Source organism: Curcuma longa, unplaced genomic scaffold (assembly GCF_044706935.1).
Source record: "Curcuma longa cultivar G26 ecotype Majalengka, Jawa Barat unplaced genomic scaffold, ITB_CL_G26_1.1 contig_22546, whole genome shotgun sequence".
NCBI classification, from domain to species: Eukaryota; Viridiplantae; Streptophyta; class Magnoliopsida; order Zingiberales; family Zingiberaceae; genus Curcuma; species Curcuma longa.
Window position 1 is genome coordinate 7,463 of NW_027431935.1, and position 22,556 is coordinate 30,018.

The window sequence follows — 22,556 nt, forward strand, 5'->3', positions numbered from 1 at the left end:
TCTGCTCTGTTAGTATTGCAAGTACTCCCGATCTCCGTGTGTGGCATCTTAACTGGTTTTTATTTGAGCAGTATCATAAATAGCACCTGCACTAATTATACGGAAATAACTGAGAATCCTTCAGATTATTAAACCTTTCGTATATAAATCATGTTGTGTTACCTGTACACAAATGTTTTGGTTGTTGAACACCGTCCTACATATGCCCATTTCTCTGTTTGCATTAGTCATCCTCCACAAAAATTCTCCTGATGAAGTCTTGGAATCTCAGTGAGTAAAGGGTTGGATCGACTGCTGAGATGGAATTGGGATCCACTTTCAAAGATTTATAAGCATGCTCCAGTTTCTTGGTGACATCATAGCCCTGCAGGATGTCTATTATCCCAAAATACAGAATTACATCATGAGTCTTGCGACTGTAGGATGGCTCTGCCAATCCACTAACAAGAAATGGTTCAGAATTGCCTCTCCATATGTGCTCTGCCCTGGCTGGCATGTTCAAACCTAGTCGAATCAAAGGTTTCCTAGCAGTGATGAAAAGATTCTATCAGTAACCATAAGTTAGCCCTCTAAAGTAATAAGATCAAATTTGATCAGACTTCATACAATCATTTTAGCAAAATAGATGAAGTCTGTTGTGTTTAAACTTTTGAAAGCATCCATCTTATGTTAGCCACATATGGCGACGGAATGACCAGTGGAAATTTCTTCTACTAATAATTGAAATGTAGATAAGAAGCAAGGAGAAACAGATTACCAACTCGGAGATAGATAGTTGTTGAAATGCACAGTAATAAGAGACAACCAGTACTTGTTCTACGTTCTACGTCAATGAGAAGAGTTTCTTTTTGAAACAATGGTTTATCGCCTAAAATGAAACCAACATACATAAATCTTGCAATTACTTCCCCAGAAGTTTTCACAAGGATGGGAAGCATTAAAAAATGGTGTGATTGCTAAACCTGCATTGCATTCTATAGAAGGATGGTAATAGTAGCCAGCCCTCTACTAGGAAAGTATAAACCATGAAGGCGTGAATGAATTAAACATGAGAAGGCAATGCATTTGGAACATCATTGTTATTGGTAATAGAACGCTTATCACATGAAGACAGTGGTCTAGGTCATGAAACAAGATACAATTACTTGTATTCCACATAATAAAGTGAAAGAAAATTGTGATTTTGATGATTATTAAATGAAAACTTGTAAATAGAAAGAAACATGCAATTCAAGGAGATGTACCGGCCATCCATAGTCAGATTTAGATCTTGAGGAGTTGAATTTGAGAGCCAAATTTCAGACCAATCCCCTCTATCATGAAATGCATACCTCTGGCAACAAGGTTCTGATCGAGGAACAAGATACTCCATAAACTGTTTCACAAAGACAACCAAAATTTGATATACAAGTACTTACTTGGAGGAGCAAAACATGGTGATTGGCCTGTCAAAGATGTTGAAACGTCATCTCGAAAGTGAAGTCCCAACAAGAGACTATAATCCATGATCCTCTCTGCTTCAAGGAATTCACAGTCCCGCTTGATTTGTCTGAAGGTAAACAAATATTGTTATTATTAAACGTTAAAAGGACTAGGAAATAAAACCAAAGCAATGTGAGATGAGAAAATGTACTTAATAAGTTCTAGGTGCCAAGATCTATGCAAGCGAAAAACATAGTAGAGATCAAGATCCTTGAGGATTGTCATTTCATCAATCTCAACATCGGCCTTGTCTGTCATTCGACCATGTGATGAACCTTTCAGGTCGAATCTTCTATGAATGTAGTAATCTGAACAGAATAAGTTGCCCATCACAATGAAACGCACCTGCTTGGACCACATATAAGCAGACAGATGAAGTAGATGTCATTAGCTTTTCTTTTCTATTTCTTAATTGGAAGACATTGTCAATACTTAAATCCTGGTCAAGAATTTTATATGAATCTTGCTTACCTTTTGCCCACCAATTGGCTTCACACAATGCACTCCATAGAACTTCGTAACTAGTGAGTTCTGATAATGACGTAAATGTTGGTAGTAACTGAACAGCATCCTAATAAGCACCTGAAAATTCACACTAATTCTGATTAGGATCAGCACTAAGACAGGAATATATCATGAGCAATTACAAGGAGCACCTTCTACATGCAATAGAAGTTAGTTTCCCATTACAGTTGATGTGGATGTAGCATAGTCATTGTCTCAACGGGTTCTCAAGCATACAAGATATAGCATGAAATGTCACCGGATTCATTGAGTAAACAGAAAAGCCCATAAGCCATTAATTCTAAAAGAACTAGGCACAGTGATCATATGCTCCCCACATTGTTTCATTGTTGTATATGCAAAAAAAACATAGATGAAGGAAAGAAAACAAGAAAAGATCATCAGTTGTCCATGTTTCCTTCCAAGCAATAGCCAAAACAGAAGAGAGAACCATGCTCCTTTTCATAATTGAACTGTTATATGATGGCACTCTAAGATCATATACAATTTAGACACTTAGAATTTTGCATTCGCTTTTTAAGAATGATTTGAAACTGTAAAAGTTGAGCCATGGGTAGCCAAATGAAAATCTCAAAGAACATGGCATTTTGTTATCTATCTAACCTTCACTTCAGCCTTCTTTACTGTCTTAATCATGAATCGATCATCTTGGGTCAGGTAAAAGACACTCCCACTTTTACCAGGGGAAGACAATTCCCTCAAAGCATCATTTCCACATATAGCTAGCATATAATCTGCTGGATCCACCTCAAATAAAATCCTCAAGTGTCTGCAAACCAAAACTACCAGTCATGAAAACTTCAGTGAACTGCATTGTTTGGCCGGTACAATAAACAGTACCTGAAAACCATGGGGCAGTAATCCTTCCACCGGAACTCAGTGGAGTGGTGAGGAGGAGTATTCTTTGATCCCTCAGGAGGAAACCTCGTCCAAAATTTTTCCTTGGGATCAAAATCTCCAGCTCTGAGTTCTCTTAGCGAACCAGGCTTCCCCACAGAGTATCTGAAAGCAAACATCCAAAGGAATTAGTAGCTAAAATAATCACTTATCCTGCAAGAGATCGAGCCACCTACCTGATGCCCAATTGCAGGTTCAACATCAGATCGTAGTTCTTGTGACCTTTCAATATGGTCTGGCCTGGCTTCTTTGCCTCCCTCCTTGCCGACGAGCATGGGATGCTTCGCTGTCGCAGGCTTCCGATCGGAGTACGACCACCATCCTGGTATAACATTGCGACCTCGATAGCGTCCACGATGTTGCATGTGATGTCCCCCGCTTCTCCTTCAGACTCCCAGATACAGATCTTGGGAGAGCTTTTGTCGGCAGTGGAGCTCCTACACTCCGCTACTCCTCCATCAGCCGACGGTCTCTTCCTTGACGCAGGAACCATGAATGCTTCGTCAAAAGGCAAGGATAGGCTTCTTCTCCCGGCGATCTCCTTGCAACCGGCAGCGACGGCAGGACAGAGGGCGCCGTTGGTGCTCACTGTTTCAGGTTTGCTCCAACTACCGACGTAGAAGCTTCCGTCGGGCCAAGTGAACACGCCGCTCCCTTTTGGCTCGCCGTTCTCCCAGTGGCCGTCGTAGCGGTAGCCGTTCGCCCAGATGAGCGCCCCGCGGCCAGCGATCGCGCCATTCCTCCATTCGCCAACGTACTCGTTGCCGCTCCGCCACACGTAACGGCCATGACCCTCCTGGAGGTTGCGCGTCCATTCACCCTCGTAGTAGTCTCCGTTGGCGTACCACTTGCATCCGTAACCGCACTCATCGTAGCAGTCGTTGGTGAAGGTTCGGAAGCCTTCCATCTGTCCGAAGCGGAGCTCGGAGTCCAAGGCCGCTCCGGAGGGCCCGGAGAACTTGCCCTTCCCGGCGATCTTCACTCGCCTAGACTCCTCACGCGTGCGCTCGTCAGCACGAATGTACTTCCCCCGCCCATGGGAAGCTTCCGCTTCTAACTTTCCAGCAACTACCTCCACCTCCTCATCCGGCAAGACGGCCGCTGAGGCGACTCTCCGCCCACCGCCGCCTCCATGAGACCTACTGCATTCGAGTCTGACTGATGAAAGAACCGCCATTGCCACCCGTTTGTCACCACCCTCTCCCGTCACGTCCTCGGCTCCGCAGCCAAGACCAGAGTCGACCACGGAGTTATCATCACGTCCGAACGTCCACATTCTCCGATAAGACGCCCAATCTCATGGAATCGTACCCGACATTCTTCCTCGAACCAGCAAAAGCGCTCCTCGCCTCAAGTAAGCTACGATCACCAGGCAAAAGCAGCGACCGATCAAATCCACAAGGTAAACAGATCAGGAATCCAAACCCTAGACGAGTAGAAGCGAGAGCGACATGGAGGGACGAAGAGGAAGAGCAGGCCGTGCTTAAGCTTTGCTTGTTTTTTCGGCTTTGCTCTGCGCTCTGTGCTCTGTGTTCTGCTTTCGTTTGGATGGGGAAGAGGGCGAGGAAATGTCGTAATAACTGAGAAAATAATAAAAATACACTCCAAGTACAGAAATTTTTAAAAAAGCCTATTTTTTTTTTATTCTGGCGCTAACAATTTGCATATTATTATATTGATGACCTTTTAGCAATTTCTGTGTTATTCTAATTTAGCCCCTGTGAAAGTATAAATTACTTGGCAGCATATCAAAATTACAATGCAATTTTTTCATTAACCTCGTTATGATTAAAACAATGAAGTTAGCGTTTAAAACTGATTAGTGTTAGAAAATAAAATGATATATGATCGAATTAAGTGCATTTTGCCAAATGAAGAGGTGAACAAAACTTGACCAACCAACTCCTTTACCTCGTCGAACACCCGACTTCTTTACTAAAACAGATCAACTAGAAGTTAGAAGGGGACCAAGGCACAGTATGATCCCTCCAATACTCAAGTCCAAATTAGAGAAAAGAATAGAGAAAAGGAACGGATAGTAATAATAGAAAATAGTAATTTTACAGTCAATTGAACATATCAATCTTAGCTTTACTTTCTTGTTTATATCATTACCTTATATAGAGAAGAAGAAGAAGAGACGTTTCTTTTGTACCGACAACGCTTCTTTCTTCATGCTACATCTTTATTTCAGGTGGTTGTGTAATTCCGACATCTATAATTGTTGTAGTCGATGGCTCCTTTTCCTCATTCGTAACTGACATTGCCTTTCCTCTATATGTAATTGTCATCCACTGATGTCATCAATCCTTAATGCCTACTTCATAACTGACACATGTTCTCATGCTTTCTAATGTCTTCATGTTGTTCCTGTACTCAAAATAACATAGATACAATCTTCGGAAGCGTCATCCACGTAGGCTTGGGCATACTATAGTGCTCGAGATGTGATGGGATGTTATTGTGCTCAGACACTATGGTGTTCGGGATGCTTCAGTGTTCGAGATCGCCCCTACTCATGCTCGAGAACATCCCTCTCAAGTCTAGTCAAAATAGAATGTAATAGTGCATCAATGATTCCGAGGTCCTTGATGTCAGGGTCCATATGACTGAAACACTGAGAGCGAAGGAGCAGAGCAAGAGGAACTAGCTAGCGGTTGAGGTAGAGCACCTCAAGATAGAGCTAGAAAGAAGAGTTACAATTCATATTCAAAAATAGAAAAATACGATCGAACTTGATGGATCGGTGGATAAGTGGGTCAACCAGTCAAGTCGACCGATCGAGAGGTCAGGTTAGCTCGGGTAGGACCACGTAAGCACATCTCCTTGTATCCAAGCTCAGAAGTACAACCCATTTGGACTTAGGGTGCTTGGGTGCCCGAGTCGACACTAGGCAATTGGTGTTCATCCGATTGCAATCAGCATTCGACACTTTAGACACTATGAAGGTCAGCAGGTCAGAACAGCTCGATAGGTTAGAACAACTCGACAGGTCGACAAGTATGTTAGTTGGCAACTCACTCGGACTCGGTAGTCGTTGGAGCCCATGAACCACTCGAGCTTAGCTAGTCGGGAAGTCGTTTGGCGCCTGCCATTCCACTCAAGCTCAGGATCGAGGAGTTTGGAGCCTGCATCCAACTCAAGCTCAGGATCAAGATGATACTTTATTACTTTCTCTTCTGCAAGCAAGATTTCTGCAACAACATCATGGTATGCAAGCGGGATTAGAACATGAAATGGCATCTCTGTCCGATGCAAAAGAGATAAGAAGCAGCGACATTGTTCCCAATAAAGGAATGTTGAAGACAGCCTCATGCCAGATGAAGAAAAATTCAGAGGGATGGGTCAACTCCAGTGAAATTTCTTTTTGTTGACTTGGGTTACGTCAGCTACTGTTGGATTCGTCTTCTTTAATAAGGTCGACTCATAGCGGATAGGCGTGTATTGCCAAATGAAGAGGAGATGAACCAAACTTGGTGAACCAACTCTTTCTTTGCCTCATCCAACACCTGGCTTCCGTGCTAAAATAGACCAACTAGAGGTTAGAAGGCAGCCAAGGCACATCTCAACATAGCCCCTCTGATGCTTAAGTCAAAATTAGAGAAGAGAATGGAGAACAATTATAGGAAATAGTAGTTTTACAGTCAATTAAACATACCAGTCGTAAGTCTTACCTTCTTGTTGATATCATCACCTTATATAGAGAAGAAGAAAGAAGAGGCATTTCTTATGTATCAACAATGTCCCTTTCTTCATACAGTGTCTTTATTTTAGGTGGTCGTGTAATTCTGATGTCTGTAACTGTTGTAACTAACACCTCTTTTTGCTCATGCATAACCGGTGCCTCCTTTCCTGCATTTGTGTCATCCACTAATGTCGCCAACTCTAAATGCCTACTTCATAACTGATGCCTATTCTCATGTCTTCTAATATCTTCTCGTTGTTCTTGTACTCAAAATGACATGGATACAGTCTTTAGGAGCATACCCACTCGAGCTCGGGCATGTTATAGTGCTTGAGATGTGTTGGGATGTTATTGTGCTCGAGTGCTATGGTGCTCGGGATGCTTTAGTGCTTGAGATCATCCCTCCTCGGGCTCGAGCACTCGGGAGTGTCGCACACTCTTGGACGCTTGGGAGTGCCACCCACTCAAACTCGGGCATCACCCACTCGAGCTCAAGCATCACTTACTCAGGTTTAATACCAACAGTATCTTGAAATCGAGTTGATCAGGATTTGAGTTGACCGAGTTTGAGTTTATTCTACGTGAATTTTATATTAACTGAGTCAAGGAATCTCTCACATGAACTCTATATTGACCAAATCAATGGTCCACCACGTAACCCCTTACTTACCTCCCCATCAATATAGGTACAAACAAAATAATGTTATATGCATCTTTATTCTATTCAACAGCTTAATATCTCATTATGTTAATCCCTCGTTGAAAATTTCACTAGAAAATGATTTTCCTTTAAAAGGTAGAAAAATACTATAATTTTATTTTATAAAGAAAAAATAAATATAAACATAAAATAAACTAAATTTGAAAAGATGGTTTTGAGATCTTCAAGATTAAAAAGATTACAACTAGAGTGCTAGAAGAGTATGAAAATGAGAAGAGATTGAGTATTTTGAGTGACTTAGTTTTGTTGTAGAGGTTCTTTTGCTCCAATGGCGGAGTTAGAAATTATATCTTGTTTGGGCTAAAAAGGCTTTGGGTTGATCTTGGACTGATAGCGAAATTTGATTTAAGAATTTAGGGATGATGAAGTAAATAGTTCATAAATTAAAATGATAGTCGAGTGGGACCCCTGAGCTAAAACCAGTACATTAATGCATGACTTTACCCTTGTTTAACCCCTGACAAATTAAAATGACAGTTAGGTGAGGTCCTCTAGGCTAAAGCCCGAGTACATTGATGCATGACTTCGCCCTTGTTTAACCCCTAATAAATTAAAATGACAGTTAGGTGAGGCCCAGGCTAAAGCCTGAGTACATTAATGCATGACTCTATCCTTGCTTTGCTCTTTTATTTATGACCATCAAATCAAGTTTGACTAAGTTTTACACAAATATTCTTTTTTAATTTAATAAATTCAACAACCAACTAAAATATTTATTCAATCAACTCAGTGTAATAAGATCACAAACTTATCTAACAATAGATACTATTTTTAATCGACTCAAATCAAATTCAATCAACTCAATTAGCTATGACCATAAATATATTCATCCAATAAATACTATATGAATCGATTTAATTAGATCTATTTAGTCAACTCAATTCAAATAAAGATTTTAATAATAGATCACTTAATTGATTCAAGTTAGTATAGCCAACTAAAGTGAAAATATATTTTTTTAAAAAATTCTTTTCATGAGTAAAATCATTCATACTTGACTGACTACCAAATTGACATGAATGTTCAATCGACTGAATCTATTTTACCCGAGATTGAACTTATTCTATCTAATCATACGTGTAATCCCTTAAATATCTTTTAAGCTTGTTCTATATTATCCTTCACCTTGCCTTGTAGTCTATCCTTTTTTGAGCTTCTAAACTATCAAATTAACATCTCACTCTTATCTTTGTGAGTATAACTCGACACTTGTCATGAGCCTTCTAGCTCCATGATACCTACCAAATTTCGCGACAACCTTGACCTTGAGAACATTGTACATCATCTATCAAATATCTGATTAATCTTAATCTTGTTGGACTTCTATTGAAGCTTTTTAGACTTTTCTCTTTTTTGAATTTTTTATCATTGTATTATAATTACTTGTCAAATTTCTACACTTATCCACTTCACAAATATATCAAGATCACTAGTAAAACTAATTTAAGATTTTTACTAAATATATTAAAATAACTTAGTCAAATTTTATTATTTATGATATGATCACATCAATAATCTTCTCGTGTAAGTTAGATCTTCCAAATGGGGAATGCAATCAAAGGATACTGGGCATCTGGATTGGTCGCCGTATGCGCTTCCCGATTTATCCTGGTGGTCGGTGGGAAACTTCCGTGGGACCGGACCGACCACCCCCAGGGATTGAGTCCATGAGACTGACTGAGATTTATCAATTTTTTTTCGTGTAAGTTAGATAACATATTTTTTAATTTTTTCCCCCAACCTTAAATCATTTAAGGCATTGTGAAAGCATATTATTTTTCCCAATAACTTAAACCTCACTTTTGTTTTTCTCCCTTTACCTCTTGAACTTGTTCATTATTATACATGTACTCACACTTAATAAACACATCATAATTTCAAAGAAAGTTTAACTTAAACTCTTTATTAACCATATTAAAACAATCTAATTCAACTCGACCACTTTACTAATAATGTACTCAAGTCCTTAATCACCCCTCAGACAATGATACAACAATAAAATGCTCAATGATTTACTCAAACACTGTTCAAATCCTAACAAGATCAATTAAATAAACAACTCATTAAATTAAACGAATAAGCTTTAATACATTTGTGTTCAGTTCATTAATGTTCATACATAATATTCATGAACAATACTCATAAACAATATTCGTGAATCATATTCATCATTAAAATTTTTATCAACGTGCTAAATAAAAAAAATTAAATGAATAAATAAATTTATATTATCAAACTTAATAATCAACCAAACAAATTTAAAATATAAAAATTTCAAACAATCAAATAAGCTTGAATTGAATTGAGAACTCGATAACATCTAAATAAATAAATTCAAACCAAGATTAAATCAAATTCAAACTTATATAAAAAATCAAATCAAACTTGAATAATCACACTTTAGTTTAATTCATTTTAAATTTAACTTATTCAATATATCTTATTAAATAAATTTAAATATCATAAAATTTATTTCCAATAGTATCCTAAGTTCAAAGTGAGCTGCTCCTAGTGAAGTGGTGTAAATGGAGTAGGCTCATTCAACGGACTCACGGATTTCTAAAAGCTTCGTCGTGATTATTTTCCTCCCATCATTACTCCCCTCGCCTTGGGTCACACGGTCTATGCCCAGTACAGTCTCCTTAGTCTTTAATGCTGTGGAATAAGATTCGAGGTGATTCGATACATATATTTTTCTTCTCTTGGCAGGTCCTTTTTTCTCTTTTTATGTCTCCTTTGAGGATATGCTGCGAAGATGGCTGTCCTTTAAGGTAATAAGGATCTCACTGCTCACTGTGCCGTGTCTGGGAAATCCTCCTCCCTGCTATTTCTGTTGCTCCTGTGCTGTCCTGCCTTAGCCCAAGTTCAGGTAACTCTTACTGGAGAAGTCATTCCCTTGCGGCCTTTTCTAGTTTACTGCATATGTATCTTATGCATGGAAGCTATGTATTGCTGCACTGAACATCACACTAAGTATTCCTCTCCAGGTTCGTTTCTACATCTTCCAACTGCATTTTGTTGAGAAACTTGCATGAGTCAATGGATGTTAGAAAATGTCATCTAAAGATGCAATGAATAATAATATAAATAATCTAAAACGTTGACTATTAGACTAGAGAAATAACTTGCACTTTAAAGATGCAATGCAATGAATAATAATTAGGACTAATTGAGTTGAAAGCCAAATACCTAAATTATCAAATAATAAAATAATAATAATAATAATGAGACTGACCATAGATTTTGTAAGTGTGTTTGCCATGCTGTTTTAGTGATTAATCTATAGTTTATAACTGTCTACGAGTCATTCTAAAAAAAACTGATGGCTTGTAGCTCGTGGAGTAATTGAGCTGAGTGATTAAAAAATTTAGCATGTTACGTGCTAACTATTAGAATCCATCCAACCAAATATCATGATGTTCACGAACAAATTTCAATAAAATTGAGACAATGCCCTCCTCCGTCGTGGTCAATTGCAATTTCTCAATTTACCTCCTCACATATGGTCGTAGGACCGACTGTGTGAAACCGCTAAAGTGCTGAATTCCACTTTTTACTGAAATTGATGTCCACTAGCAAAATCAGTGGTGGCACAGGAGCCCCTTAAGATTTAAGAATTACGTTTCGTTAGTTTCATGCTGCACAACTTGAAATTGCATCACCGTTAACAAATCTCTGATGTCGACGGCATACAAAAAAGCTCTGCAAAACACAAAGATTGTTGATGGTGAGTCAATTAAATCACATCTTGATAAATTTGAGCATATTATTGCACAAAATTAGACAGCTCTGTAATCATTTCAACCCAAATTGTGGTTACCCAAGCATTAACGCGTCATGAGTGTCTTAAGATGCAAAATCAAACACTGCTCCATGAACTTTAACTAGTAATACCTTGGATGGTGTGTGTAGATGCAAACTACGATAAACAAGGTGAAGAAAAAAAAAGGATATGATGATTGCATGTACCTGTAACTAAGCAGTTCTCCTGACCAGCAAAGCCAAAATATAACAGAGACATGAGTCTACGGAAGACAAAGCAACAATGAGCAGAGCCACAAGAACAAGGGTAACTCTGGCTGTCCTCAACTGAAGATGAAAAACAAAAACGAAGTTTTAGAGTAACTAACATTTATAAGTTTTCCAGCATAAAAAAGTCAAAAACAGCAGATCTGTTAGACCAGCAGCTTTTGCACGCAAGTGCAACTTTTCGAATGACAAAATGAGGAGAACATGTGTTGAATCATTGGAGTTAATTACTGAAGAAATGTATGGACCATGAACGAATATACAAAGTCTAAGATTAACACACCTGAAACATAAGCCTAAACCAACATAATGAACTTGAGACAGTTTACAATAAACCAATTTATGCTTTTGATGTCATATCCATATTGCTCCACTTTGAGATCCTTGATTTTTCAGATTTGCTACAGTTGTGATGCATATAATGATGCAACACAGAAGTGAATAAAAAATTTACAATGCTCTGATATAATTTGATTCTTTTAGCCATCACAAAGGCAGGCGTTGGTTTGGCGAGGGGATCGAGTGGCACTATAGGCATGGAGGTGGTAGACATTTGGATGTGTTAAGGTAATGGAGATTTAGAAGAAGTTGGAATATTGAACATGAAATTCAGCTTTGATATCAAATAAGCACAAAGCATCAAAAGGAGAAATTAGATACCAAAGCTTCTGATACCACTTAATGTAGCACTAAAATTGTTATCATACCAAATACATACAACACAAAGAACAACTATCTTAAGTAGAAATTAGACCTCTCACACTGAGAAGAAAACTCACAAGAACTCTATTAAAATTGAAGAATATCTTACACTGGAGTTTTTTATAGAATGAAAAGTGACTTTTCTTAAAAATAGCATATTCCCTATTTACTTAGGGTTTATATTTTATTAGGATAGGTTATTTTAGGGATTACTCATCTATTAACAAAGTAATTGGAGAACTTTTCAAGGCTATTTTTCTTAAAGAATTAAGTCTTTTTTTGTACTATAAAAGGGCTCTCAAACAATAACAGATATTCTTCAATTTTAATAATTTTTTTAGAGTTTTCTTCTCTATGTAAGAATTCTAATTTATAGTTATCTCTATGCTGCATCAAATACACTTGCTTCTCTTCCATCAAGCCAAATTCTGGCACCGTTTATCCACATTTTCATAAAGCCTTCAATTGTATCAAGCTTTGGAACCAAGACCTATTTTTGATGCTACATGCCATTCAAATGCCATAACTGTTCTGATCAAGCACATAACTTGTACCATTCCCCTGCTAGGATCTGCATTTCTCTGGTGCAGTTAATCCTTGTGTAAGCGGCTATACTGAATTCAGCACCATGCATACTCCAAGCAAACTTTTTGTATTCCCATGGAACTCCAATCATTTGCTATACTCTTCGTGAAAGACATTCTTTGGGTTAACTATCTCTATTGTGAGGCCTAAGATAACTTTTGAACCACATTTCCTAATGCCCCGAAACACTTAAATTTGATGCTTCATGTTAGCAACCTTTGCAAAAGCCCTCAACAAAATGGATACATTTCCGCTTAGGACTTCAATAGAGGTCGAGTGATGGATGACCTTTCACTGTCACCAAATATGGCATTTTGTACTGTGTACCCTTTCAATCAACTAAGCCTTTAACTAATAGAAGTTTTAAGTCTCAACTAAGCTTAAATTTTAATCTGATTGCCTCATCCAATATTTTAGCTATTAATATTTATTCTAGTAAGCCACTTTATTTTCCTTAAATCCAAGCACATAAATTCATACCCAATACCCTAACATATAACTATGCCTTCATTGAATTCTTATAATTGTTTCACAAAAATTCAGCTACAATGAGGGGGTTTCATAAGCTGCATCTAAATTACAAATATAATGGTTATCCATACACCATATTTCAAGTTCCAATTCATGAGTTCATTTTCAGAAAGACAGTTAACAAATTTTCCTCCAAGTTAACAGTTGACCAAAGTTTATAGAAGAATTATTGGAAAAATAATATGGAAAACATTTCTTCATGTCACTAAATCTAACAATCTGTTTTATTACAATGTTTGCAAAATGGCTGCATATTATGTTCTCAATAACGAAGCCATTTTAAAGCAACCTAATCCTCAGCTAATGCTTTTAGTAAGACAACTATTTAATATCATGAACTTTATCAAAGGGTCTTATCTGAAATGCTATCTAATATTATGCTATCTAATATTGAACTATCTAATATTCTTATGAACTTTAGTAAGACAACTATCTAAAGGAGCCATTGGATTGTCCCTAAGACTAAATTTATGAATCAATCTTGCAGCCCCAATGACTATCACGTTGGTTCCAGTGGATTAACAGAGTTAACTCAAACACCTACTGACCTCATATCTAAGACAGTTGTGTTTGCAAAACATAGATACTCATGCAAAACTATTGTGTAGCATCAGGATGCATAATCCAAGATAGTAAATGAACTGCAACAGTGACACTGCTCTCCAATTTGGTACTTTGTGCCATTTAAACTTTATATCGAATCAACAATGTTTGGTTCGTTGTTTCAATGGGATCAGTTGTTATCTCACATTGGAATTAAGTAGTGGCAAAAGTAGTAATTCAGGTATAACAATGCCTTGAGTGTAGAACTAAGAAAATAATTTCAAAAGAGAAGTCCATGATGGCTAAGAATAATTTTGTCTACTATTATTTTCAGGTATACATACTGTGCTTTCAAATGCTGGCCACTCTATGTACTTTATCTGGTTAGGCTGCTCAGCTAAGAATACTGCTACACATTTCAAACTCCTATATAAACAAGGAGAGAGGACGGTGATTTGGCGAACCTTGTTAACAGGAAGTAGTAACATATGCTCAATTAGGAAAAAAAAACCCACTTACCATGCAATATCCTTCACCACATTTATCCAAAATGGTTCTTTGTCAAAACCACCTCCATAAGATAATCTAGGATGGCCATTACTTCTTAATGATGCACATATGAGATTAGAACTCGAAAGTGATTTTGTAACAGTTCGTCCAGTATTCTATTAAAATAATAATTTTAATAAAAACAAATAAAAATGACTCCAACAATCATTCATTTATACATGTACAAGCTAGACTGAACAAGACCTTAACAACGGAAAACTTGGTCTTGCACGGCCGGTGAAATGTCATTGAGACAGTGAAAGGCTTGAACAAAAATATACCTAGAAGGAGGAGGATATGTTACACAAGTAAGATATTTATCAAAATCAAAACAAAGTATTCAATCATGCATCTCATGAATAATATGAATAAAAAAGTGTAGGCAGTGCAGACTGAAACCTGAACAAGGTGCCATGCCACCAGCAATTTCCATCTTCCGTTTATGATATTCAAAACAAAACAAAAAAAGGAAAATGAGATATCATGCTAGAGTGATGAATGCAAAATAGAATTCAAAGATGGTGAATTTGTAACAGTTTACCGTTAATGGAAAATGGAACAAAAATCAAAATACCAACAATTCAACAAACAACAGAGAGAAAAAAAGAAAAAAAAAAAAGAAACAGAGAGGCGAGGCAGTTTGAAAGAATTGAATATGTTTGATGTGATAGTGTTTATTTACTGAAGGGATAAAAACACAAATTTCAAATACGAAAAGCTTTTCCAAAATCTTTCAGTGTAATAGTAAGATACTATTGGGCTTTGTCAATGAGAGTTGCATTGCAACCCATCTTCAGACAACCCATAATGTAGTATCGTTAATGCTGTAATTTAGACAATTTCATAGAAGATAAACATCTTCTATCCAAAATGAGGTAACCATTTCTTTTTCTAAATATCACTGATAAAACCCAAAAGAAACATACTCAATTTGAAACATTCATTACGATGCACAGAAAGACACATACATGGAAATGATGCATCTTCCGGCAGAAGAAATTTTACAATCTTTTGCTGTAAAACGATGCACCCGCCGATTCTAACCAGATCAGAATGATAAATCTGCAGGGATCGGCGGAAACCCCAATAAATTGAGGGATTTAGGGTAACATCGAGCGTACTTTGAGGGTTCAAGCGTCCTAGATCTCTCCTCGCCTCGCCTCGCAGAGTCCTCGTACCCAGCAGCAGAGAGGGATGCTCGCGACGGTGGAAGGAAGGCAGATAGGGAGGCAGAGGAAGACCTGATTTCGGCAGTTCGTGCGACGGGCGAACGAGAGGGGGCGGAGGAGCTCGATCGAAGAGTGTGCGGGCGACGATAGAACAGGACAAGAAGAGGCAAGGACGCAAGGTAGGTTACCGCTTAGATTTTACTAATATCTAGATAAATTCTTAAAATATTAAATTCTAGATACTTGATCGAAATCTCTGGATAGATTCGATCTTGGTTGAGATCCGCGAGCATGTTCATATCTTGTCGTTGAAATCTAGATAAATTATAATGCTTCATTGAAACAACTGGATTTTGAATGCGTCGAGCCAATAAGAAATAACTAAAACTCTCCATGTTTTTTCTCATTTAACAAGATTTAACCGGCAGCTGCACAACATAAGTACATAACTTTAGATTCTTACCGACACAGATACAGGAACAATGGAATCTCGTCACAAAACTCACAAACCAGCCAACAAAATCACAGAACCAAGTGGATTCATTCACGATTCAAAAGGAAGGCGACGCTATCGTCGTTTGGGAAGTTGCAGAGGCAGTCAGAGACGCAGACTTGGTCACTTCATCGTCATCACTGCAATCATCTCCATCTCTACTGCATGATCTGGGCAGTACTTCTGTCGCTTGCTGCTGCTTCGGAGACCTCGATTCCAACGGGTGTCTTGCCACCGGCGCATAGACTCCGCCGGGAGGAGCACAAGAACCACCAGTGATGGCAGGCGGCGGCGGCGGGACCAGAATGCCACCGACCAACACAATCTGCGGCGCCGCGGTGCTGCTGGTGCTGCTGTTGCTCTGAGCTGCCGTGCCTGATCGTCTATTGTGCAGTCGGTATTTCTGAACAATAAAAAGCAACTTATCGATCTCTTGGAAACTTTTCTAATCTATTCACCAAAAAAAACTAAGCATAGGGATTAAATTAGTTGTGAAGGATCAAATTTTATCCACTTCTCAAACTCCTGCATCATAAACTTGGATGCAGAGAATCTCTCGCCATCAAGACTTGAATGATTTGGGCGATCGCTGGGTCCGCCAAGATTGAGACATTGCGGTCCACGCAAACATCATATCTGGAATCTATCGATCTGGATGCTAATCCATGCACCTAATACGCCAATTGGGACCTCTCATCCTTATCATGGTTGGTCACATTCTAGAGAACTACTCTTGGCACTAACCGAGCAATTCGGCCATGAATAAGATGGTGCAAGAAGCAGCTGAAGAGATCTTTGTCTTCAAGCAAACAAGCATCGAGTTTCATGAGGAATCATTCATGGCGAGAATCCGATTCTTTGCTTGTGTGATATGATAACCAAAAAAACAAGGAAAGAAAAAAAAATGCAGTACGTTTACACAATTGAAGGAGGAGAATTAAAAGTGGTGTTCAAATTACCTGCAAATGGCTCTTGACTTCGTCGTTGGTGAGCCCATCCACCTTCATCAGCTCCCTGATCTGCTTCGGGGTTGCAACTGAGACGAATTAAATCCAAAGTTTAGAATTTAGGGTTGAAATGAGGCGTGATGATGAAAGATGTGAGTTGTGGGGGTTACCATGGGCACCGCCGAGTAGTTGAAGCGCGTCGACGAAGCGGTGGTGGAGCTCCGGCGACCAGCAGCGCCTGGTTTTCCGATTGGTCTGAGATTGCCTTTCCTTCTCCTTGTCTCCTCTGGTGCTACCGTTACCACCACATCCGCGGCTACCACTGGCGCTGGTAGTAGAACTAGCGGCCGCCGCTGTGGACACCACCGGCGGTGGGGCAGCGTGCTTCTCTCGCTCAAAAGGTTGGAAAGCGCCGCCCGTCTTCTTCAAGCTCACAGCTATGGGCTTCACCGGCGGTTCCTACAATCCAACAACAAATGAAAACCTACAGAAAGAGAGGAGGAAAAGATCCTGCAATTATCAACTAAAAAAACTCAATAAATCAGCTCACCACTCTCGGGCCAGTGTCGGCGCACTGATTCCATAGATGGACAGATCTAAGCCAGTCCGGCTTCGCATCAAAGCCCCTGGCCGCCTGCTTACCTCTCTCCACCTCCTCCTCCGCCGTCGACGCTAAACTCGGTTTCAGAGGGATGAACTCTGCCAATACCGGCTCATTACCGCTCACAGCTGACCTCTCCTCCTCACACATCTGCTCCTCCACGCTCTCGATCGCTGCACCGTCGCCGCCATTTCACGAATCGAACGCAAGAAATAACCAAAAATCGGACCAGAAGAAGAAGAAGAGGAACCGAACCTTGCGTGACGAGTTGAAGGCAAAGCGGCAGCTCTCTCTGGAAGACCTCGATCTTCTTGCGCTCCTCCTCGAGCGCGCGGATGTAGTCATGGCGGAACCGCTGCCCGCGCTCGACCATCTCCATCTCGATCTGGGCGAATCCTCTCCGGCGATCTGGTCTTCGATGGGTGGCTTGGAATCCAAGAAAGGATCGAAGAAGAGGAGAGAGGAAGCGAGGAATCGGGGTCGGGTCGTCGCGTAAAAAAAGAAGAAAAAAAAAACCGAATCTTTTCTGATAAAGGGCCAGAGATCGATCGGATCGGATCATTGGTTTGGATCGGAGGGGGGAGGTGGGGCTGCGGCGGTGGGTAGACCCGTCAGATGTCGCAAATAAATAGGCATTAAATGGGATAGCAGAGAAGGGTGCCAAATGGGTCTGCAAGTCGCAGGTGGGAATGGGATTTCGTCGCGTTGTGCTGGCGCTGGCGGTGACGTCGGTGTGATAAGATCGGAGACGGACGGTGGGGATCCCGCTTCGAGGTCCATCGTGCGGGCGAGATGCCCGCAGGTGGCAACCGAAGGAATCGGGAAGGAATCTACCACCACCTATCTGCCACGTTGGTCGGGTACGGATAAGGTCGGAGGAGATTCTGGAGATTTCCCCCCGCATATAAAATTTGAATTAAAAAAATATTTTCTTTCTAATTTCAATTTATCAAAACGTCTCTGAATAAAAACGTGCGAGATTGTTCCTGGTTCCACGAGACAATCAAGATTAGATCGCCCACCAACTGCGACCAGCAGCAGTTCTTGCTGTTATGGAAAGCAAGATCTGACCTTTCAATGTGCAAATCAAGTGCTGCAAGCAATTGATCGCCCACTTGTTAGATTCGGCATGAAATCTTTTTTTTCGCGACAGCCTTCGACTTCTCCGCCGGCGATCGCCTCAACGACACAAGATTACATTTTGATCGAGGACGCAAATTACAAAGGAAATCACGCGCGTAGATGGCCCGTTGCTCAGTTGACGACTCTGCAATTGGTGCGGACCTCGCCGCCGGCGTAGCCGGTGAGGACGCCGATGGCCCCCATCTTGACAATGGCGGCCGCGAACGCGCGCTGGAAGCCCTTCAAGTCGCCGGCGAGCTGCTTCACCTGCGCCGCCGTGCTCCGCGCGGACAGCAGTGTGTCGTCGGAGGTGAAGAGGCCGCGGTTGGCCAGCACGAGGCGGTAGTAATGGTTGTCGAACTTGTGCGGCGACGTCGGGTCCATCGAGACGGTGTTGTTGCTCGCCTGCGGGCACTGCTTCCTCAGCGCCGCCGCGTACTTCGCGTCCAGCCTGGGGTCCGCCGAGTCCAGCCGCTTCGAGAAAGCGTCGCAGGGCGCAATGCCCACCGAGTGAGCTCCGGAGAGGACGATCATCTCACTCTGGCTCAAGCCCTTGGAGACGAACAAGTCGGTGAGCTCGGCGAGCTTGAAGTCCGGCGAAGGGAGGATGTCGGCGTCGGAGGCAACAGAGATCCTTCCGTCTCTTCTCCCGGACGGCACCTCGTAGTGAATCCCTCCGTACTGTACAATCCAAGCTTATTCCTAATTAGCATTCAATCAAACAAACAAAAACAGAGCAACCCCAACGAACGTTACATGAACTACGGCGTCCCTGGCGGCGAAGGCCAGGAGGTCGGCGCAGGAGACAACGCCCTTGCAGGAAGCTTCTAGCTTCTCCTTCACAGAGTCGACGATGTCGAACCCTTCGAGCGTGAGGTTGATCTGGGCGTCCTTCTCGGCCGTGCTACTGTTGGTGGAGTCTAACAGAATAGAACCATCGCAACCCTGATCATACAAAACAAATCAATTCAACAAACAGTTTGTCCTTGTCGATCAGCTTAATATAATTCTGTTATAACGATCAATCACCCTGACGAAGCAGTCATGGAAGTGCATCCTGAGGAGGTCAGCGCCGACGCCTTCGTCGTCGTGGAGGGCCTTCTCGATCTCCTCTTTGACGATGGCCTCAGCTCGGGGACAGCTCCGGGAGTAGAAGCCAACCTTGATCTGAGCTTCTGCTCTCATTGCGCCACTAATCCACAGGGCCATGGCCAAGGCCACCACCAACACGGCTCGTCTTTCCGACAACGCCATTGCCGATCTCTGGCAGTACTGCCGGTGTGATTGATCTTGAGGACTTGCGTCTGGCGTCCGTGATATATATATTGGTAGGAATTAGAAGCTTAATTCCCGTCGTGAGTGGCTGAGTGCTACAAGAATGAATCACTCGCTGCCTCTTCTTCGTTCATTTGTTGCATGTTTCTGATGCAGATAAAGCAAGACGGTAGCTGCACCGATGACCGATCGGACTGTAGCGTTCAGTGCTCGATCGAGCGGAAAAATCTAAAAAAAAGTAATTGGAATGCTTCTTCGTGTGATTCGCGTTTGAAACATTCCTTCGCTGTAGATTTGATTTGTCCTGTGGCAGGTACGCGTTGGAATGGAGGTATTGCAGTGAGGTGGAGACAAACAGTTGAGGCGAGATGTTGATTTGTTTGGTGACGAGTGAAGGTCAGTGGGAAGGGGAAAATTGCATTACATGTTCTCCATGAGATAAATGTTATGACAGCGACTCCATAGTGTATAGATGATACGGATAATTCGTGAGTATTTAATATTAATTTAAAAAAATATTTTTTAAATTTTTTTAGAATTTAAAATTTAAAATTTAGAGTTTAAGATTTAGAATATGATTAGATTAAAATAAATAAAATTTTAAAAAATTAATACTAAAGGCTCACAAGTTAAAATGTGTAGTTTATCATCGTTTTTCTGTATATATAATTTTGTTATATTGCACTACAAAAATTAACGGAAATAGCGACAGACCAATTCCGTCGCTATTCGGTCGCTAACCGAGGTTAACGACCGATTAGCGACGGAAATCGACCGTCGCGTAAAATTCGGTCGCTGACGTCATCTTAGCGACGGAATTAAAATTCCGTCGCTAAATTTAGCTACGGAATTAGTTTCTGTCGCTAATTAATAGCGACGGAAAATATAATTCCGTCTCTAAATATTAGCGACGGAATTTTAATTCCGTCGCTAATTAGCGACGGATTTATAAATTCCGTCGCTAATTTAAAGAAAAAAATTTTAAAAAAATCGTTTGTAGTGACGGAATTAAAATTCTGTCGCTAATTTAAAGAAAAAAAATTTTAAAAAATCATTTTTAGCGACGGAATTTTAATTCCGTCGCTAATTTAAAGAAAAAAATTTTAAAAAAAAATCGTTTGTAGCGACGGAATTAAAATTCCGTCGCTAATTTAAAGGGAAAAAATTAAAAAAAATCATTTTTAGCGACGGAATTTTAATTCCGTCGCTAATTTAAAGAAAAAAATTTTAAAAAAAATCGTTTGTAGCGACGGAATTAAAATTCCGTCGCTAATTTAAAGGAAAAAAATCTTTAAAAAATCATTTTTAGCGACGGAATTTTAATTCCGTCGCTAATTTAAAGGAAAAAAATTAAAAAAAATTATTTTTAGCAACAGAATTTTAATTCCGTCGCTAATTTAAAGAAAAAAATTTTAAAAAAAATCATTTTTTAGCGACGGAAATTTAAAATTCCGTCGCTATTAATTTATTTTTTAGTATAATTTATTTTATTTTTCTGAATTTCCTGTTTATATATCAAAATCTCTAAATACAATATTACAATTACATTAATCTCTAGATACAACATATCAAAATACACCAACATATCAAAATACACCACATATCAAAATACATCACATTAATTTAAATACACCACATATCAAAATATCTGAATACAATATTAATACAATCTTAATACAATAATATCTGAATACAACATAAATATGTAGATAGACTGATACTGTATCTAATGTCAAAATACAATAATATATCAAAAACTTATCTAAACAAGCCCAGCCAAAAGAGAAGATCCTACAAAAAAGACAATAAAAATATGTTAGTAATAATTTAATTATAACAAACTATTTGAATAATGCATGCTTACAAGTAATAACTTTAAAAAAAATTAAAAGTAATAGAAATGCTAACATACCTTGCAAACTTTATGGCCCTCTGGTGTAAAACTGCATTAAAAACCATGTAAATGTTAGACATATGCTATAAAACAATATATGAATTAAAAAGTACTAAATGTACCAATACTTACCACCCGGCAACAACTCTCAATACTGTCCGGCCACCTGGTGCTGCTGCCTAATCAGACATATCTATATCTGCAAAATCATAAATGAAGAAGAGGGAAAAATACTATAATGAAAAAATACTACAAAGGTAACATATATTAGTGTATCCATGTTGATAGAAACCATCTAAAATAAGGAAGTCAGTTGAGAACACAAGAATGCCAGTTGAGAACTTTGAGCAAGTCATACACACAACACAGTTTCCTTCCGGTTTCCTAATGCCCTAGAGAATATTATCAAGTCATGCCAAAGTTGCACATGGAGAGCAACAAGATGAACCTGAGCCCCCTAGTGTGACCAAGATCAATCACTTTGAATGCGCTTCAGAGAACAGAAGTGTAGCAAATAATATAATCATCTCCAATTCTGAGTATTCTGCAACTGAATTAGATATTTCTAGCAATAAAGCTCAACCTTTTGAAGACTGTGAAGCACCCTTCAACATAGAGGAGAGAGCATGCCATTTCTATAGATCTCAATCTAAAGTCTATTTGGACCAAAAGCTAGCTCAAGTGTTACAAGCTATCCAATTAGCTTTCCTTGTGCCATTTCATCTAATCACATAGTTACTATAAAAGAAACAATTACTATAAAAGAAGCATGAAACTAGAAATAATATAACAAATAGTATTATGTC

The 22,556-nt window shown here is 39.6% G+C and overlaps 4 protein-coding genes across 4 annotated transcripts; all 4 read right to left on the reverse strand.

Annotated features, from left to right (window-relative positions):
• Window positions 1-223: 223 nt before the first annotated feature.
• On the reverse strand, window positions 224-4,180 carry LOC141817920 (phosphatidylinositol 4-phosphate 5-kinase 2-like). The gene is made up of 8 exons (XM_074705529.1): window positions 3,081-4,180; window positions 2,848-3,009; window positions 2,611-2,776; window positions 1,954-2,064; window positions 1,634-1,827; window positions 1,419-1,549; window positions 1,245-1,347; window positions 224-524 (listed from the first exon to the last, which is right to left on the reverse strand). Exons 1-8 carry the CDS (start codon window positions 4,178-4,180, stop codon window positions 224-226), a joined length of 2,268 nt encoding a protein of 755 aa, XP_074561630.1.
• A 6,488-nt stretch (window positions 4,181-10,668) lies between these two features.
• Window positions 10,669-15,962, reverse strand: LOC141817923 (uncharacterized). Its single transcript, XM_074705534.1, has 7 exons — window positions 15,929-15,962; window positions 15,371-15,608; window positions 14,649-14,682; window positions 14,220-14,365; window positions 14,045-14,126; window positions 11,280-11,399; window positions 10,669-11,012 (listed from the first exon to the last, which is right to left on the reverse strand). Exons 1-6 carry the CDS (start codon window positions 15,960-15,962, stop codon window positions 11,286-11,288), a joined length of 648 nt encoding a protein of 215 aa, XP_074561635.1. The 3' UTR covers window positions 10,669-11,012; window positions 11,280-11,285.
• LOC141817924 (transcription factor HHO2-like) lies at window positions 15,797-18,045 on the reverse strand. Its single transcript, XM_074705535.1, has 5 exons — window positions 17,715-18,045; window positions 17,409-17,632; window positions 17,029-17,317; window positions 16,871-16,947; window positions 15,797-16,314 (listed from the first exon to the last, which is right to left on the reverse strand). Exons 1-5 carry the CDS (start codon window positions 18,019-18,021, stop codon window positions 15,970-15,972), a joined length of 1,242 nt encoding a protein of 413 aa, XP_074561636.1. The 5' UTR covers window positions 18,022-18,045; the 3' UTR covers window positions 15,797-15,969.
• A 667-nt stretch (window positions 18,046-18,712) lies between these two features.
• On the reverse strand, window positions 18,713-19,945 carry LOC141817922 (peroxidase 5-like). Its single transcript, XM_074705533.1, has 3 exons — window positions 19,611-19,945; window positions 19,338-19,526; window positions 18,713-19,262 (listed from the first exon to the last, which is right to left on the reverse strand). Exons 1-3 carry the CDS (start codon window positions 19,833-19,835, stop codon window positions 18,714-18,716), a joined length of 963 nt encoding a protein of 320 aa, XP_074561634.1. The 5' UTR covers window positions 19,836-19,945; the 3' UTR covers window position 18,713.
• Between the last annotated feature and the right edge of the window lie 2,611 nt (window positions 19,946-22,556).